Raw genomic sequence first — 20,684 nt, 5'->3', positions numbered from 1 at the left:
ATATATATATATATATATATATATATATAATTTTGTATATATGATTTAAGAGATATGAACTTTCAATCTAACGGTTGGATTTACAAAATTCACAATTAATATAAAGTTATTAAACGATGTAATACTTAGTAAAAGTTACATCGGTGTAATTATAACCTCCCTCATATATATATATATATATATATATATATATATATATATATATATATATATATATATATATATATATATATATATATATATATATATATATATATATATATATTACACTTAGTGTATTGATATTTAGTAAGAGTGTAAGTGGATTAGGTTGGGTTGGATTTGAATGGATCTATTACTTAAATTAATCAAAATTTAATTGTTTGAATTGGATTAGTTTTGTGTATTTCTTTTTAAATCCAATCTAACTCAACTCAATCACAAATAGGTTGGTTTGGGTTAAATCAATGAAATCAATATAATTAAAATTATTTTTTTAAAATTTAAATATTTTAAAATAAATGTAAATTATTTTGATATCTTGTTAGTCGTTATGGTTATAATGTAATTAATGTATGAAGTAAACAATGATATAGACTAAATTCTAAAATAAATGTTAATTTGTTGCATTATTATCATCTCAAACAACTAAAATTAATTAATACAAAATAAAGTTTAAATAAATAATTGTATTATTACAATACCATTAAGCCAAAAATATATAATTTGTTATTAATAAGTAAAAGTGACAACAAGTATTGTCTTTAATAACAAATGATTATCTAAATACTACTACTATTATTATTATTGGATCAAGTCAAGTTATAAGTCACAAACACAACTCTTTACCTCGCATATAATATCGAGTTGGGTTAAATTTGAACCGAATATTAAGAAAATCCAATATGAACTTTTTGGGCGATTTGAGTGTGTTCATATTTGTAATTTAGTCATACTTATTTATATTCTTAATAGTTAGTTTAGATATTAATATATATTTATATATTATTTTATGTTGTTTAATTAAAATATAAAAATTAAAATAATTTAAGAATTTATATTTTGTTTGATATTTTAAAAGTTAAAAAGAAATAGTTATTTAAAAAATTTGATTGTAAAAACATTATATAACTTGTATATAAATTCAAAAGAAAAAATATAACATTTCGAAGAAAAAAAAGATTAAGATAATAATTTAAAAAGTTATTAATATATTGAAGAGACTTATATATTTACAATATTAACAAGTAAATAAAATTATATAATGTATTAAATGATGTGTTAAATATATACACATGTTTGTACACCATTAAGCAATAACATAGGTGATGCCAAAACATGTATAATATAGAAGTAATGACCACTAACTAATTATAGGTATTTTTACATGCACATGAACTAAATCAACTAGTAAATAGTTTAAAATTTCATTTGATAATATCTTATTGAATTTGATTCATAAATTAAATGAGTTAAATTTAAGCTAAAAATTAAATTTAATAAATAAATAAGTTGAATTTGAATTGTATATAGTTTGTCTTGTCTAATTTATGAATCAACTTGATATATAAATATATAATTTTATATAATTAGCTTTATATTTAATTTATTTAAATTTTAAAATTTAATTATAAGTTAATAATAATGTAAAAAATATAGATATTAGAGTTTCATGGTTATAAATTGAGTTTTTTTTTTATTATTTTATGCTAGGTCAAGTAATTTTTATTAATCCAGACTTTGATTGTAATTATATATTTTTTAGAATCATGCCTTATAAAGTTAATAGAATAAATTCAATTTTATCTTTTCAAAAAAAATTAATATTTTATCTAAAACTTATTAATAAATTAAAATTTTGAAATATATAAGATTAAAAAATATCTATTAATTTATGTGATTCGAGTTAATAAATAGAACTGAATTACTTGTGAACTTGAATCAATTTGAATTTTAACTATAAAAAAATTGTTCACGTTGAAATTGAATCAACTCATTACCAATTCTCAAAATAGGACTATATTTTTCTTAGTATCTTCATATAAAAATTAATTTATATAATCTTTTTAAACTTTAACAACGATGTAAAGAAATAAACATAACAAACTATGAAATTAACAAAATATATATATATATATATATATATATATAACATTATATAAAAGAGATATAAATATAGATAACTGTCATTTAGTCTCCACTTTTATTTATGATCTTTTTACCCTTAATAATATAATCAATTATTTTGTCTCTATATATAATTTTGAAATCTTTTATTCTTCACCAAACACTTTTTTAACCACATATTATTTAAGTAACCGCCACTTTTACTCATTTTAACCGCATACATCTAATCAACTGTATTTATTAGTTTCATTCTCACAATCTCGTCTTTCTTACTTCCTCTCTTTTTTGTTAAACCAACTTCATATCACTGCAAAATCTATACTGCATTTTACGGTACATTTCCTTTATATTTTGTTTCCTTTAATTTTTATTGTTGCTAATTGTAAAGTAGCATTCCATTTTTTCAACATCGAGTGTTTATTTCCTTTATATTTTGTTTCCTTTAATTTTCAATGTTGCTTATTGTAAAGTAACATTCCATTTTTAATTTTTTCTAACACTGAGTGTTTATCATATACGTAGATTATTTTGCATCAATTTATTATTTTAATGAATCAAATTAGTTTTGAAGACATACAGATTTAAAACTGTGTAATAAATTTAAAAGACGACATCCGATACTGTTTGGTTTTTTTTTTCCCTTCCTTTTCTTCTTTCTTTAAATAACATGTGATTGTGCGACTTATAAAAGTTTTGTACCATGGAGACATGTCCAAAACAACAAAAAGATTCAATTGCGGTTTCAAAGTTTTTTGTTTTGTGATATTATTTGTTTCCAGATTTTTTTTTTATTTGTAGTTAGATTTGCGATTTCAACGGATTTTGTTTTATTATTTCTTTTCAGATTTTTTCAACAATATTTTTTTTTAAATAAATTCTACATTAAATTATTAACTATAGTCTTTTTTAACTAAGTTATTTAATTTTAGTTTTTACAATGATTTTTTATATTTTTACAATGAATTTAAAATTTATTCAACTTATTAAACATCTAAATTTAAGATATCCCTATTTTTTAAATTCATTTCTTTTATATAAAACAACATAAATATAAATTATCGTTTCAATAATTTTCAAATTCATTTTTAAACATTTAAATATATAATCATATTTTATTATAAATTAAATTTTAAAATTAGCCTAATTTTGAATTTTGAAATTTATATAATTTTTATGGGTTTTTTAATTACAAAAATTCAAATAACTAAATTTATATAATTTTTATTTGGAAATTTGATTTCTTTTGAGTTTTTTTCCAAAAAAAATTTATTAAAAAATCTACAATTTATTACGTTTAGTCATTTTTTAATCTAAATCATGTTTACTCATTTTAAAAAAAATCAATCTAAACTTATTTATGACTTAACTATAGATAAAAGAAATACAAAGGTTTTGTTCTCCACTTTAAAAAACAACCTCCATGTAACTGTTATTGATGGTTATCCAATTTAAAACTTTTGTTGGTTTTACAATAAAAATAAGACATAATTTAAAACAGAAAAATTATTGACAGTTGAAAGAGGATGGAGCAAAGCAAACCCTTGCTGTTAATGGCAAATCGAATATGCATTCCAATTCATCACAATAGTAGTACTTTCCATTTTCATTCAAATTAAATTTTAGATATAAGGTTCCCAACCTCTCCATTTACTCTTAAATAATATATATTTATATATATATATATATATATATATATATATATATAATCTATAATCTATAATCTATAACTATTATAAAGGAAATATAGGAGATATAACCGTTTTTTGGTCTCCATTTTTTAATGGACCATTATACCTCCAGATATATAAAAAAATCTTAAAACTTTCTTAAATAATTATACATAACTTTCTAATATTTTATTTCGTGCCTCTACCCCTCTAGTATATATAAAAGCTTAAGAATAATGTCTCCTTAATTAATGGAATTGTTAAGTAAAAATATATGTAAAGAATATATGTTATAAAATAAATGCAAATAAGATAAATATATAAAATAATAATTTAAATTAAGTCAAATATTATTGAGTCGAGTCAAATTGAATTGATTTTAATTCAACTCTACTTATTTTCAACTATTAAAGTAATATTATATATTTTTTAATATTTTTATATAAAAATTTCTAAAATTTTAAGAATGGTGTAGATAATCTTTAAAAGAAAATGATGAAAAACAAACAAACAAACATGAGAAATTAAGAATATATATAAAAGTTTTGAATAATGTCACAATAATTAATAGTGCTAAAAAGTAAAAATAATATATGTTAATAAATATAAATATGTAAAATGATAGAAAAAAAGTAAGATTTTACACACTTGCATTTACAACATCGGCTCAAGTGCGTCTTATCGTATACCTCTTCAAATAAGAAAAAGATATATATATATATACTTCCCAGTCCCCATATATATCACCAAAAATATTCATTCCATAGAAAATTCATTCATTCAATGTGTCAGTGGTCATGTATAAGGTGATAAGTAAGTAGAAAATTGTTCAAAATGAAAACAGTTAATTTATGAGTTAAACATGAAATGTCTCATTTATTCCATAGGTTTATACATCAGCATACATACATCAGAAATTCAGAAAATTTCCATAAAAAAAAATATTATTATTATTACCAAATGCTGCTTATTATAACACACATATATAGCTTAATTAGCCATGCAAGAAATAAATTTGATGGACTTCACTTGGTCCACCACATGAGGAAGTCTTTGCGCCTATTGATCTTCTTCTGCAGCTGGAGGAGGCCATAGAGTAAAGCCTCAGCAGTTGGAGGACACCCTGGAATATATATGTCAACAGGAACGATCCTGTCACATCCTCTAACAACAGCATAAGAATAGTGATAGTATCCACCTCCATTGGCACAACTTCCCATTGAGATCACCCACCTTGGTTCAGGCATTTGATCATAAACCCTACATGCACCAATATATAAGATTTTCTTTTATCTATGAAATCAAACTCCATATTTTCTTTTATACTATTTCTATTCTCACATATGAAATACAAACAAGATTTTTATTATTATTTTTTCACTTAATTTTAAGAAAGATAGATCTATTTTTAAATGTATTAACTGATAATTTCTTTTTATACATTGATTTATTAAGAGTCTATAAGCAAGTTATCTATCTACTCAATGGAAAGTGAATGTGTCACCACATCTATAAGTCATGGTTATTAGTTGAAAAAATTGTTTTTTAATTTTTAAATATTTTCATTAAATATAACTATCATCGGTCTTGATTAATTATATATTTATTTTTTTTATAAGTTTTACAATAATTATGATTTAAACATTTGAAAAATATTTTAAAATCAATAATATTATACTTTTTAATATAATGTTACGAAATCATTTAATTATCATAAAATGTAGTGAATGAAGTATAACAATGGAGGTAGTAATATTGAGGCACTATCATCCATTAATTGAAGAGACTTTTAATTAGTTGACATAATAAAAAAAATAAAGTAAATTTTATCAGAAATAAAAAAATAATGACGAGTAAAAAATAATAACTGCTAGTGGGAAGCATGGAGAGAAAGGAGGAACAAACTTGCGAAGAGCAGGGGCCATCTTGTTGGTGAGAGTGCCAGCAACGATCATGCAATCGGACTGGCGTGGGCTGGGCCTGAAGATGATTCCAAAGCGGTCCAGATCGTAGCGGGCAGCGCCCGTGTGCATCATCTCCACGGCGCAGCAGGCCAGCCCAAACGTCATGGGCCAGATGGACCCCCTGCGGGCCCAGTTCATGAGGGCGTCCACCTTCGAGATCACGAACTCCGCCGGCTTCGAGATGCCCGCGGGGGATGAATACGCCGGCGGCGGCGGCGGCGCACAGTAGGAAGTGGGAGCGGTGCCGTGGCCGGAGGAAGCGCTGTGGAGCGACGCCGAAACTATCCGGTGAGGGAGGCGCCACGTGGTCCGGCTTCGAGTCACGAGAGCCATGGACATGGTTTAGAGAGAGACACACTTTGGCTTTGGGTTTCTTCAGAACTCGTTTCGCTCCTTTCTTTCTTCCTCTGTGCTTGGTTAAGGAATGAATGGCCACGTCAACTCTTTTTTTTTTTTGTTTCTTGGGACAATCTCAGTTACGTGCTTCATTTTAGGATCATGGAGGAACCGTTTTGTAACAACCCTTCCTAATATATAGTTTCCTCGTTAAAAACAAAAAGGCTTAATTGCTTCTTGAGATGCTATGAGATTACATTAAAAAAAAAAATCTAATTTTATTCATTGGAAAAGGAAGAAGAAGAGGAGGACTCCACCAAAGCTCTCCTTCAACAACAGAAGGGTATCCATGGTTTGGGAGGTTCCCTTCCAAATACAAAAAAGTTTTAACTCATTTTAGCAAGATAACTTTAATATTTTCTATGTCTATAAAGAATTTTTAGTTGTTTCAAAAATATTATTCTAACATTTTTTTGAATATTATTAACACACATTATTTAAAAATATTAGTGGTTGAAGTTGAGTGTCCTTCTTCTTGTAATACTATTTATTTTACTTGATCAAGCAATTTTTTGCATATTCCTTTAGATACCGAGTTGTTTGTGTTGGTTGTGCTAAAGTTGTCTATGCATGTGAAGCTTAGACATAGAGATGAAAATGTGGTCGGTGTAAAATTTAATATTTGTCTCTAATTTTGAGTTTGCACGTCATATCTATCATGATTTTATTTAATGATATAAAAGTTGTATCTCATCTTTATCTTCATTAGGTATATATTTGTATTTGTTTAAAAATTAATTATATATATATATATAAATTAAAATTTTAACATAGAATAATAATTACAAAATTACATTATTTAAGTTTTACTTGACATAAATTTAAAATAGAATAAGAATTACATAACTCTCAAGTAAATTAAAAAAATTAAATTAAATTTATAGAAATTTAAAGTGAGAATAGGTATGAATACTTAGCAGATAAATGTATACTCATTTTCATCTTCATATTTAATTTAATAAATCAAATTTTACTCGTACCTTGTACACATATCCAATCAAATAGAGCATTTAATCATCAAAATCGTATTCAAGTATTATCCACATATTCAGTTTATTTGTATCTAATTACAACAAGTTTGTTGTAGAAACATGAATATGTTTGGATACAATTTTATTCACCTTATAGGAAATTTTCTATTCTTTTTTTATAATTTTATTTTTTTTATTATTGTGCTGAGAACTATAAGCTACTTTTCGTTTGACTTGGTGGAAGTATGAGGAAAGGATTTTTTTTTTTTACTTCAACCATCAATTTTGAGGGTTGACTATTAATTATTTAATTTATAGGCTTGTTGCGTCCTTGCTACAATCTATTATGTGTATGTTTTGCATTGAAAAATATGATAATTAATTTTGCAACGATTAACAAACCAGGTTGTAATTAACTTTCACCATTTAAACTAAAGTAGAAATAAGAAGTGGGGGAAATTTTGTCATGAACTATAACATGTTGTTCTCAACTTGATTGTAGTTACTTACTATTCTGGTTTAGTTTGTGTCTCTTTGTTTTGGCTTTCTTTCCAGCTTTTCACCAACAATCACATCACACATGTAATCAAAAGTTTAATTTCAATACTTATTCATGTAAATCTTAACACTTCTAATTCATTTTTTTTTTACTAAGCAAAATTGAATTAAATAAGAGGAATACAAGGGGGTACTCCAACCCATATGCACAACATAACCAAAGTAAGTAGTGGACCTCTGACATCAATAGGTGTTTAAAGAAAACAACACAATAACTACATACCTTTTAAAATCAATTTGCAAACATCATACAATAAAAAATCTTATACCAATAGGTGGAACAACCAAACTAGCAATCCAAAAAAAACTATCAACTACAAAGTGAAACCAATCACCATTGTCAAAAGCATTGCCTCAACTAAGTCAGAATCGCACACCCAGATAACAATAATCACCAACAAAATCACTTAATAAAAATTAAGGCATACGAAAGGTGACTCAGCCCAAGAAGAAAATGAGTGTGAAAAAGAATTATCTCTCGCTTTTAACCATTTCCAAGTGTGCAGTTTTACCATTTCAAGCACATCTAAAGTAGATAGCACCTTGTCAGAAAAAAAAATAAGAGCATTTCTTGTTAGCCAGATACTCCAGATTACAGTCAACCATATCATAGCCCATCTATACCTCATTTTGGAAGGATAGAGAGGCAACCTAAGAAATTGATCAAAATGAGCAATGAAGTTATTGGACATCACAGAAGTGAAGCCACACCATTCCAAGGAAAGCATCCAAACATGATATGCAAAAGAGCACTCAAAGAATAGGTGAGAAGAAGTCTCCATCCTATATTGACACCATACATAGGAACTATCCGAATAAATAAGAACATGTCGCTTAATAAGATTAAATTTTGAGGGGAATCTATCTAACAATACCCTCCAAACAAAACAAGAGACCTTATAGGGCACCAAACGACACCAAATAAACCTGTGTAATGGTATTTCAGCAAAAAGAGAATCATTGACAATAACATGATAAGCTGACTTGACAGAATACTTGCCATCTAAATCATCTTTCCATCTCCAAGAATCATGAGTATACTCTTGAACCTGAAAACCACGAAGATTAGAAACTAATAGATCCAATTGTTCCAATTCCCACTAAAATAAAGGTTTTCTCCACCTCCAATTCCACTCAACACCACCCCCTATGCCAAAGCACATGTCCTCCATGGTTGCCTCCGAGTTGATAGTAATAGAAAAGAGCCTACCATATCGAACACAAAAAGGAGTTGTAGTACACCAAGAATCCTTCCAAAAAGAAGTGTTTCGCCCATTACCCAAAACTCTTACACACATCATAGAAAACCAATCCCAAGAGATACCATCACACACATCAATACTCCACAGATCTAACCACCACCTGGACACACTACCCCTTCTACCTTCCGAAGTCAAGGATGGCACTCCATATAAAGATGTTAACACTTTATTCCACAACCTATCTCTCTCAACTAATAGACGCCACCTCCACTTCCCTAATAGAGCAAAATGGAAAGCTCTCAAATCTCTCAAACCTAGTCCCCCATATTGTTTTTCTCGACACACATCAGACCAAGAGACTCAAACTAATTTCCTATGTTCATCATCCCCTCCCTAAAGAAAATTTGAGAACAGAGATTCAAGATGTGAAATGATTCCTTTGGGAGCCTTAAATGAGGAAAGAAAATAGATCTAGATGGAGTGGAGCACGGATTTCAAGAGGACAAGCCTACCACCGAAGGACAATAATTTGCTCTTCCATTTAGATAACTTTTTTCCACCTTCCGCACCACGGGCTGCCAGGTCGTCAAGCGAGCGGGATTAACACCAAGTGGTAATCCTAGGTAAGAGCACGGAAAAGACCCAACTTTGCAATTTAGAAACTGAGCCAAAGACTGCACCCAAACCTGGTCAACGTTAACACCCAAGAGCTGACTTTTGAAGAAATTAACCTTGAGACCAGCTACTAACTCAAACAGTTGTAGAATAACTTTAATAGCCCAACCATTACTCAGAGTAGCATCGCCCACTAGGATGGTATCATCAGCATACTGTAGATGTGATACTGGCACTACATCCCCACCAACCATATAGCCTGTAAACACATATTCCTGCACTGCTTTAGACATCAAAGAAGACAACCCTTCTACAGTAATCAAATAAAGAAAAAGAGCTAGTGGGTCTCCTTGTCTCAACCCTCTACCAACTCCAAATTCACTAGATGGACTTCCATTCACAAGAACAGACACTCTAGCAGTGGCTAAACACTCTGCTATCCACCTCCTCCATGAAATTGGAAACCTCATTTTTTCCATAACAAAAAAAATATACTCCCAATTGACAGAATCATAAGCCTTCTCAAAATCAACCTTAAATAACAAGCATTGTTTTTTCTTTCTTTTTGCCTCTTCTAGAATTTCATTGGCAATCAAGACGCTATCAAGAATTAGCCGTCCTTTGAAAAATGATGATTGACTCTCATAAATAACTTTCCCAATGACTTTCTTCATTCTATTTGCCAGTACTTTCGCCAACACCTTATACATACATCCAATTAAGGAAATAGGTCGGTATTCCTCCACTTTTTGAGGATTATCAGTTTTAGGCACAAGAACCACAAAAGAGTTGTTGGAGCCTTTAACTAATTTTCCATTAGCATGAAACTCATGTAAAAAAGCCAAAAAAAATCAGCTTTAATATCATCCCAAAAATCCTTAATAAAAGTGAAATTAAATCCATCAGGTCCTGGACTTTTGGATCCCTCATAATCCGACACTGCATTCTTAACTTCTTCATTAGAAAGTGGCAAGATTAAGGTTGCAACATCTTCTTCTAACAATGTTTTAAAGTCAATACCTTGAAGTCGAGGTCTAGCATGCAAACACTCACAGAAGTGACCTTCAAAAAAGCCCTTGACTGCCTCTTTTATTGTCGAAGGCTCATTATACCTTTCAATGGCCACCTTCAAGATTCGAATCTCATTTTTTAACCTTCTATGATTGATACAGGCATGGAAAAATTTTGAGTTAGCATCTCCTGCTTGCAACCAATTAAGACGAGACTTTTGAAACAACAGATTATCCTTAAGAGTCAATGATGCACACAACTGAGCTCTCCACTCCTTTCTTTGCACAACTTCAACTTCTTGTAGATTAGAATCTTCACTCTTAAGATCCAGCATGTTAACAATATTCCGAGCCTCATTTATTTTCCTGTCTAAACAATCAAATGTCTCTTGATTCCACCAACGCAATCTACATTTTAAGAGCTTGAGTTTCTCCTTTAGTACAAATGCAGCTCTCCCCTCCACATCTAATTCCTTCCATTGGGACCTCACAAATATGGCGTACCTCGCATCACCCCTCCAGCAATCAAGAACTCTAAAAGGCTTTGGACCCCAATTGATATCTTCATTTTTCAACAAAATAGCACAATGATCTGACACACCTCTACTAAGACCCCATTGTGTTGTATGTGGCCAATGAGACAACCAAGCATTTGAAACTAAAAATCTGTCTAATCTGCTCATACACTTTCCATTTATTTTGTACCATGTATATTTTCTCCCTACTAACGGTAAATCTACCAACTCAGACTCAATAATAAATTCATCAGAGCACTTCATATCATCTTCTCTCCAGTAGGAACTCACCCCTCTCCTCTCCCCCTCAACCCTTACAGCATTAAAATCACCTCTACACACCATAAATCACCCCAACGACACCTCATCACCTCCACTAGACACCGCCACAACTCTTTTTTTCCTTTGCAGATCGCAAGGAGCATAGATGTTTACAAAAGAACACTCAAGATTATTTTCCCCCGACAACCCTTTCACACCAATAAAATGATCCCCAGAAAAAGACTCAATAGTCATTATAAATTTGTCCTTTCGCCAAAGAGATAACAACCCTCCAAATAACCCAACATCAGGTTTAGAAACCTAATCATAATCCACTCCACCAGTTAAAGAAGCATAGAACATGTCATCAATTAATTCCTTTTTCGTTTCTTGTAAGAAAAAGACATCAACCCCCTCCGAGCATAACAACTTCCTTACCTCCAACTTTTTCACCCTTCCCCCTATGCCCCTAGTATTTAAAGAAGCAACTATCATTCATATTAATTCAACACCCTAGCAGGAAAACATCAACAACCCAACATCTTACATCTTACCTCTTCCAGCAGCCACTTGATCCCTACTTTCCATATTTTGCAATTTTTGAAGGATATCAGAATCTGAGCTCACCCCTTCTATCCCCAACTGTTTTCCAATCTCCCAAACACGATTAGCTATACTCTCAGTGCCCATATTTAGCAACCTATCAACATGTTGTAAGTCATTGACAGGGCTAGAAGCACTTACTTGTGAACTTAATTTCTTCCGTGGTCTACCCTTCCTCCTTCTAGACTCCGCAATGTGGATCACTGGTTTTGAACAAAAATATTTGATATTTGACGTTGAATCAACCACTTGAATTGGCACCTCACATAAATGATCTTCTGAGAGCTCAACCCAACATGAATTGGAGCCAATCGCATCAACACAATTCAGGGGTTCTTTAACATTAGGGCCAATTTCTGGTTCAGCCAAAATATCACTCCTCCTTCCAATTATTCCATTACCAATCGGGCCTAGGTGAATACATTTGTTTTTTGAATCAAGCCCCACGTCATTACCTTCATCAACCATATGGCCCAATGAAAGAGACAAACTCCCTACCTTCGCACATGCTGACCTCTGGGCCTCCTTTGGGTTAACACAACACATAATGGACCTCACACTTTCCTTGCCAATAGCCTCAAGATTTTGGGCCAATGAATTGGTATCATTCGCCACGTCCTTCCCACCAAGAATATGGGCCCCAAATGAATTACTCTCCATACCAGTGGGCTTACCTCCTGTTATGTCATCAACCCCACAAGGAATATGGGCCAGCAAAGTATCACGGACCACCACAAATCCTTCTAAATTCTCATGGTCGCTTCTCCTCTTATCACCGTTCACATCATTCCCACAACGGTCATCTAATAACTCATGCTCGCTGCTCCACATAACAAGATTTTGGTCCAATAAATTAGTAACATTCACCACGTCCTTCCCTCCAGGAATATGGGCCCCAATTGAATCACGCTCCACACCATTATGCATGCCTCCCTCTGCATCAACTATACAAGGGATATGGGCCAACACATTATCACAAGAAACCATTGCACCAACTTTGCTTCCTACCTCACCACTCCACTTGTCATGCTAAATTGATGTTGTAGCTATCTCCACCAAGCCCGATTGTCCATCACCATAATTAGTCCCGCATATATCTCCTTGGAGAATATTCGCCTCAGCATTTATAACCAATAAATCCAAAACAGATTTATCTTCATTTAAAATATAATTACCTCCCAAACCAAAATCTTGATTATGAGTAATTAACTCCCCATGATTCTCTACCTGATTGAGTTCTACTATCTCATTTTGAATTCCAAAAATATCATTCTCCCCATTTCCATCTCGATAGAAATCAGCCCAAGCACTATCATTACTAGAGTAGTCCAAAGAACAATCACTCAACCCCTCTGACTGAGAATTTAAAATATTTCTATTAGGTAACACTCTCCAAGGAAAAATGAAAGGATCTTCAACAACGTTAATTGAAAATAAAGAATTATTAATCTTAATTTTCAAACAAGTATTAATAATCTCCTCTGAAGTAGTATGAATCAGCGTCCATGCTACATCCAATCTATCTTATTCTTTCTTCTACTATCAATACACACAAACCTCCCAAATGTCGTAGCAATCGACCTAAAAAAAAGTTTCATTCCAAGCATGAAGTGGCACTCCATAGCATCTAACCCATACATAGCATGCACATGGAACATCTTCTTGACTCCAAGGGCGAATTGAGCCAAACCATAGAGAAAATATCTCATCTAACTCTTTTAGCAACTCCTCGCAATTCTTCTCATTATCAGGTTGAATTAACACCATATCACCACCCATTGGAGTGAACTTAATAGATAGGATTCCTTCAGCAATAATCTTTTCCTAAAGTGTGAATATCCCATCAACCTGACGCACTTGACCAATATAGAATTTTCTCAACCAAGCCATTTTAGTGTCTAGGACTTGAAATTCCATACCATTCCATGTATCAGCACTCTTGTTAGCATGACTGTCTTTGGGCTTCCACACCTTCCTTACATGCTGCCTTGTATGTCCTCTAACAACATCCAAATATGATTTCCCTTCCACAATACTGGTTACCCGCTTTTGTTGGCACCCCTGACCCGTTGGCTGAGAATGATCATCAAATTCATCACCAACTAAAATTCCACTCTTTTTATTTTTTGCTAAATCATCACTCTCTTTGTTTTTCGCATACCAAGAAACATTTACACGAAGTTTGTAGGTACCAATCCAAATTTGACTTAACCTGTTTTCCAGCAAGCACTGATCAACATTATCCATGAATCTGACAAAACCAAATCGATATCCTCTTTTATCCCTCTTTTTTGGAACGTACACATCAGCTACCTTCCCTCAGCATTTCGTAAAAACTTTCCACATATCCTCAGTTCCAAAGCCCTCTGGAAAATTTGAAAATAAGAAAGAAACATATCCAGGACTCTTTTGTTTGAACTGTATCCACTGCCGATCCCACACACTCCTAGTGTTCCATCTATCCTTTGGCAATCCGTTGTCCTCTTGAACAGTATCCATTCCCGGTCGAAAGTCCTTCCATCTTCTTGATCTCACCAAGGTCCAATCCCTCGCGTTCTCTCCTTCCTTTGGCTCTGTTCCCGTTTTCATTTTTTGACTACGTGACACTTCTAATTCATTAAATTACACTTATACAATTTTTAAGTATTTCGATAATTCATGATTGGTTTCATACTTTCATAATGTTAAAAATCTTTACACTATCTAATATTTAATTTAAATTTCCAAGTAATCACTTGAAAGAATTGAAAAACAAAAGTAATTTTAGGTAACAATAAAAAAAAAAAATTAGTCTATTCTTATCCCAACCCTAATTAGGGTGGGTATACGGTTAAGGTTTATTATACGAAACTCACATTTTTAATAGGTTGAATAAGTTCAATGAATGTAATAAATGGTCTTTTTACTAAATTGTATTCGATTGCAAAACCGCGATTAAACAGACAAATCTACATGTTTAATAATAATAATAAGTTCTTCTCTTTTATGCCAATAAAATACGAGGAAAAAATATATTAAAAAATATTATATAAAAATATAAACATCAAGCAATCTAAAATAAATTATGAAAGTTTTAACATATAAAATTTGTATATTTAATTTAAAACATATTTTACGTAATAATTTTTTTAAAAAACTTATTAAAGTAGTAAAAGTGCAATATATTTGAAATAGAAAAAAAAATACTAAACTCAAAACTTATTACATATACTTACTTATTAAAAAATATTGAAGTCACTCATATTTTAAAATCTCTCGTAAAACTAACAAAATAAAATTGCGTAATTCATAGACTTCACTAAGCTTAATTTCTCTTATAATTATGTCAATTTTTAAAATTTAACCTTGGCAGCTATCCAGACCGCATGCTTCATAGGTCAATCTACAAATTTGAGCCCTTACACACATTCCTTGATATGAATCCTATAATCCATCACCCACAAGTACAAGTGGACATCTTATTTCCTATCCATTCTAAGAAATATAGTAGAAAAATATTTTAAATGATATATTAAATATTATAAGGCTTAATTGCATTTTGTGTCTTTAAAGTTTTACTTTTTGATGAATTTTGCTCCCAAGTTTTTTTTCTCATGAATCACACTCCTCAATTTTTAAATTTTGGCAATTTGTGTCCTATTATCAAGTTTTTGTCAAAATAGTAATAAAGTGCTAACATGACACGTATGATGTAGATAAATTTAATGATATGCTATGAAGGAAGTTTAAAAGCAATTTGAGCTCCTTGAACTTTTGCGTTTTAAGAATTTTGCCTAAAAATAATTTTTCTCATGATTTATGCTCCTAAAATTTTAGATTTTGACGATTTGTGTCATTTCATCAATTGTCAACCAAAATACTATCGAAGGTATACTATGGTAGTATCGGTTGATTAACATGTTCACTTGAAGGTCCAACAATAAAACCTAATTTCTACTAAATTATGGTCATACACACAAGATTCAACACATTTTTTGAGTTTAGAAATATATACATGTTAAGCTTACACAAACAATACCTATTTTCATAAATGTGGGAACTAGTGATTAAGTACTTGAGTATATGTTAAGCATGATACTTTTACTCCTAGATTATGTGAGATATACAAGAGTTATATGTTAAAAAAATAATAACTAATTATTGCATTAGTTGTTTAAAAATGTAAGTATTGAATTGTCACAATTTATTTAATCACAAAATAAAACCATATGATTTGTATCATTTGGACAATCTATCATTGTTAGACGTAATCCCATAATTAAAGGTATTCTATTTTTATAAGATGAATCCAATAAAATCAATAATTTCAACTAAGGTTTAGTTTATTATCAAATAACACTAATATAAAGTCACAAATGACTGAATAAGTAACAAGCGTCAACAAGTGAGTAACTAAATTATGCACTTAAAAAATTGTTATTTTAATTCAAAATAATATTTGATATCTTATTTAATATTTTTTATTTTGTCAATCATGCTAGAGCTAAATTAATTAAAGACCAACATTGATTAACATAAGTAATAGGAATTTGTACTCCTTGATGAAAGTAGTTTAGGATTCGAATTCCAACCTTAAGTATTGTAGATAAAAAAAAAAAAAAAAACACTAGAAAGGGGTTAAATAGAGTCAATAAAAAATTTAACACTTTTTTGAAATAGTGAAAAAAATATCAAAGACCTTACAAATACAGGTGAAAAGTCTAGAGAAAAGAACATAGTATTTTTATACTGATTCGTTTCAACCACTGAGACTACGTTTGGTTCTTGATCAACCTGATCAAGTTCTATTATATTTTTATAAAGGTACAAGTATTATTTCACAACTCACTTTTGGCTCAACCTAATTTTTTTTTTTACTTGTCTCTTTAAGCATTTGTCTAAGTATTCTTTAAACAACAAAGTTTCTACATGCTTAAACAACCAAATATTCTTTTATAATAAAATTTCTTTGGGTTCAAAGCAATAATACAAAATTAAAGTTGGAAAATCACTTGTAATTTCGTCATACTATCAAAATGTGATACAACCAATTTAAGTACAAAGGTTTTTTTACAAAAAAAAAATGAGTATGAATTTTTACAATTGATTATTCTTTCCTATTTTGGAGTCTTCAAGTTTCTTTATATAAATGCTTCATTATTACAAATTCTTGAGTATGTCTCACAAACTTGCTTTTTTTTTGTTATTCTTCTTTTAAAGAATAGGTGTCTATTAATGTATTAATTGTCAATATTAAATATTTTTCACCAAATATTCACTTCTTATTTGATCAAGGAAACTATTTATCATTCATTTTGTTGGTATCAAGAGGAAGGAATTGTTGTGTGTTAGTTAGAAATATTTTTTTAAAATATTTTGCATGCTTTAAGGGATTTGACTTTCCTTTTTCTAATACAAAATATGTTTTCGTTCCTTTTTAAAGTGCAAGTACCAAAAAACTTTTAATTTATTCCTTTTGATCTATTAAAAAATATCATAGAAAAATATGATTTAGTTATTGAATATTGTAAATGATATATAATAAATACATTTGCCTTTCAAATAAAGTAGTTTATGTGAAAGATTAAATGTTACTATAACCAATCCTATACATTTATTTATCTTATAGTATCATTTGATTTTTTTTTCTTTCTAAAAAATATATAAATTTGTTATCATTAAAACTTATATGCTAATGGACCAATATTTCTTTTGATTTAACAAATATGAAATATAATTTATTAACGATGGATAACATGTATGCATCATAACATTGATGTTTGTTACTCTTTCCATTTTAGTCACTATATTTACGGTATTTGTACATTCTGGTCCATATTTGTACAATTTTTACTTTTAGCCCTTACATCTAAAAACTAGTCATTTTGGTCCCTTTACGAGCAAATCTTTTTATGTTTTAGTCTCTATCAATGTTTTTCTCCATTTCTTTGTCCTTGTACTTCATCCTTCCTTCTTTTTTCTTTCTCCCTCGTCCATGCCTTCTCACTAATTAGCTTTGTGGTTAATATGAGATGGAAGAGTTGTCAAATGGGTCGAGATGGATTTCCATACCATTACTTATAAAAGTGGCTTAACCTATTTTGGTATAAAATTCTAAAGAATCACTTATTTGTGATTAACCCCATCATTTTATTTTATTTTCATTTAAGTTTTACAAAAAATAATAATAATAATAATAATAATAATAATAATAATAATAATAATAATAATAGACTTAAAATTTATTGGCTTAATTGTTTTGAGCCAATTTTTTTTAAGAGCCTAATAATCCAACTTGTTTTGTTGAGTATTTTTTACAACTCTTCAAAATAACTTATAACTTATAAGTAATTTTTTGTATTGACATTTTTTTACAATAATAAAAACTTATTGCGTCCTTTTTAATATATATATATATATATATCATTTTCTTAATAACATAATGCAATATAATATCTTTGCTTTCAAATTTATAGTGGTTAAACATCCATCAACCAAATTGCATCTTTAATTTTGATTTTGTAATAGTATTGAGGTTTTAGAGATAACAAATTATTTATCACCGATGACAAATACTAGAATATATAAAAAATCTGCTCATACAATAGTGACTCAAACATTGAAGCATTGACGTTGAAAGAAGCCATTGACCAACAAGTCTCTCTCTACCAGTGCAAAATTGTTAACATAAATTATTACTCCCAAACTACACTCTCTTAAGTCTTACCATAAGATAATTTAAAAGAAACAAAACTCTTATAAAAAAATTCAAAAGAAAACTAGATAAGGAAAAAAAAAATGGTTAATTAAAAATAAAAAAAATGAAGTATTTTTTGATTACATAAATTATATGTAGTTGTTTGAAGAAAAGTGAATTCAAAAAAGTCGCCCGTTATCAAAGTGCATATTCCCTCCCGTTTTCTCTGCACCATACGCAAAACCTAGGGTTTCTCCGTCACCCCTCAGTCCCTCCAATTTCCCTTCTCACCTCAAGGATTCCCCCAAAATGAACCCTAACCACCCCATGCTCATGCTCAAGGAATCCATCACGCGCTTCCTCGCCCAGCACCGCACCGGCGCCACCGACTTCGCCGACTTCACCTCCATCTTCTCCCGCACGCTCCACGCCACCCCCGACCCCCCCCATCCCCCTCCTCTGGTTCTACGCCGCCCTCCAATTCCGCCAGCACCCACCCTCCTCCGCCGCCGCCAGGGACCTCTTCCACCTCCTCGCCTCCTGCTCCGCCGCGCGCGCCTCCTCCGCTAGAATCGCCGCGCTCGCGCCGCTGCTCTTCGTCCTGCACCGCCTCGCGCCGGCAGAGTGCCCGAACGCGAAATCCGAGGTGGAGGGGCTGGTGGAGGGCGTCGTCAGCTACTGCAGCATTTTCTGCGCGAAGGAGAGTTGCGACGACGACGCTGACGTGGCGGTTCTGGATTTCGCGGACTTGATCCGCGTGTGGATGGTGGACGATGGGGGTGAAGGGTGTGTGGAGGGGTTTTTCCCGCTCGTGGGTGAGGGCGTGAGGAAGGGGATTGAGAGGGGTTGCGAGGTTGGGGTGTTGGCTGGGGTTGTCATGTGTGAAGCGCTTTTGTTGAAGCTGTGTTTGGCGTTTGATAATGGGGCTCCCAGGGCGGAGCAGGAGAAGAAGTTGATGGCTTCCGCGGTTCAGACCATTACGGGGTTTCGGAGCTTTCGGTTTTTGGGTAAGAACTTGCTTTCTCTAGTGCTCAGGTTTTTGCTTTCAATTTGATTTTCAGGGGTGTTAAAATATTACTACTATTTTAGGGTTTGTCGAATTAGAGTAGTTTCTGAAGACACGTATGTAGAAATGAAGTTAATTAACGTTTGATTGTTTTAAAGAGGAACGGGAAGGTATTTTTATAATTTTAAGATTAGATTGATTGGGTTAATTGATTTAGTATTTTTTATTTGGACATGAATTTGTGAGTTTGAGAACTCGACATTTTAGATATATTGAAATATTAAGATATATGGTGTTAATCTCTGTTAACAAATATCTTTTCATGCATTAGGATCAGAGTTAGAATCCTGACCAAATGCTTAAAATAGAGGATTATCTTCTAATCATGCCACGATGCACTTGTTGAGAGAGTTCACGAATGGAGTGTTAGATAGTGTTTTTTTAACTTAAATAATGTTATTATATTTTGATTATTAATTTGCTTTCCTGATTTTTTTGAGGCACTCCTTATCACGACTTATTAAAACAAGGATAATAAGTGTTTAGGGTACATGTAAATATGATTTGGTTATTAAAAAATTATTATTATTTTTATCTTTGTGAATTTTAAAATCTTTAAATTAATCCTTGTCACACTACCTAGTCATGTTATGTGGCATACATTTAGTCATATTGCATCATTTAATAATACTCCTTCAAGTCTTTTTTATAAATTCATTTACTAAATAACTAAGATTAAAGAAGTTGGTTAATTTAATTGATAACATTAAATTTTTTTAAAATTTATATTTCTATTTCATTTTTTTTTAAAACTACCCTTAATTAATATTAATGAGACTCTTACTTCACAAACTAAAATTTGTATAAGATAAATAAAAGAAGAGTTTCCTTAAAATTTGAGGATACGAGTTTAATTTGCCTTTCATTGTATTTTTATTTAAGTTAAGAAATTTTTAAGTAGAATATTAAGGAAATGGCCTTTATTTTCTTTGAAATATTTTTTATTTTTGTTTCTTGTCCTTACTCAACAAATGTCTTAATGTAATCATGTTGTTTACTTCGGGGTTTGAGTGTTGGTTCTTAAGCATTTTAGGAAGCTGGATATTTATGGAATGCAGTTATGGTTATTTATAT

General features: G+C 30.8%; 3 protein-coding genes across 3 annotated transcripts in view; 1 reads left to right on the top strand and 2 right to left on the bottom strand.

Moving 5' to 3' along the window:
• Positions 1 to 4,621: 4,621 nt before the first annotated feature.
• Positions 4,622 to 6,379, bottom strand: LOC109795233 (uncharacterized). The gene is made up of 2 exons (XM_020354672.3): positions 5,679 to 6,379; positions 4,622 to 5,033 (listed from the first exon to the last, which is right to left on the bottom strand). Exons 1-2 carry the CDS (start codon positions 6,074 to 6,076, stop codon positions 4,799 to 4,801), a joined length of 633 nt encoding a protein of 210 aa, XP_020210261.1. The 5' UTR covers positions 6,077 to 6,379; the 3' UTR covers positions 4,622 to 4,798.
• Positions 6,380 to 10,284: 3,905 nt separating this feature from the next.
• LOC109805546 (uncharacterized) lies at positions 10,285 to 11,349 on the bottom strand. The gene has a single exon (XM_083064365.1). It carries the CDS (start codon positions 11,347 to 11,349, stop codon positions 10,285 to 10,287), a length of 1,065 nt encoding a protein of 354 aa, XP_082920491.1.
• Positions 11,350 to 18,710: 7,361 nt separating this feature from the next.
• LOC109806834 (uncharacterized) overlaps positions 18,711 to 20,684 on the top strand; it is a 4,294-nt gene continuing 2,320 nt past the window's right edge. The window contains exon 1 of the mRNA XM_020369358.3: positions 18,711 to 19,551. Within this exon, the coding sequence (XP_020224947.2) occupies positions 19,308 to 19,551 (244 nt within the window). The 5' untranslated portion in view covers positions 18,711 to 19,307. The remainder of the gene's footprint in view (positions 19,552 to 20,684) is intronic.

The sequence above is a fragment of the Cajanus cajan genome, chromosome 9 (genome assembly GCF_000230855.2).
Source record: "Cajanus cajan strain Asha chromosome 9, NIPB_CcT2T_4, whole genome shotgun sequence".
Classification (NCBI taxonomy): domain Eukaryota; kingdom Viridiplantae; phylum Streptophyta; class Magnoliopsida; order Fabales; family Fabaceae; genus Cajanus; species Cajanus cajan.
The sequence above is the reverse complement of the archived record's forward strand: the minus strand, read 5'-3'. Positions and strand labels throughout refer to the sequence as shown.

Excerpts from the sequence above, each read along its gene's own strand:
- LOC109795233 (XM_020354672.3), bottom strand. The coding sequence starts at position 6,076 with ATGTCCATGGCTCTCGTGACTCGAAGCCGGACCACGTGGCGCCTCCCT. Across the intron at positions 5,034-5,678 it reads ATGGCCCCTGCTCTTCGCAA|GGTTTATGATCAAATGCCTG; the intron begins GTTTGTTCCTCC and ends TGGTGCATGTAG.
- LOC109805546 (XM_083064365.1), bottom strand. The coding sequence starts at position 11,349 with ATGGTGTGTAGAGGTGATTTTAATGCTGTAAGGGTTGAGGGGGAGAGG.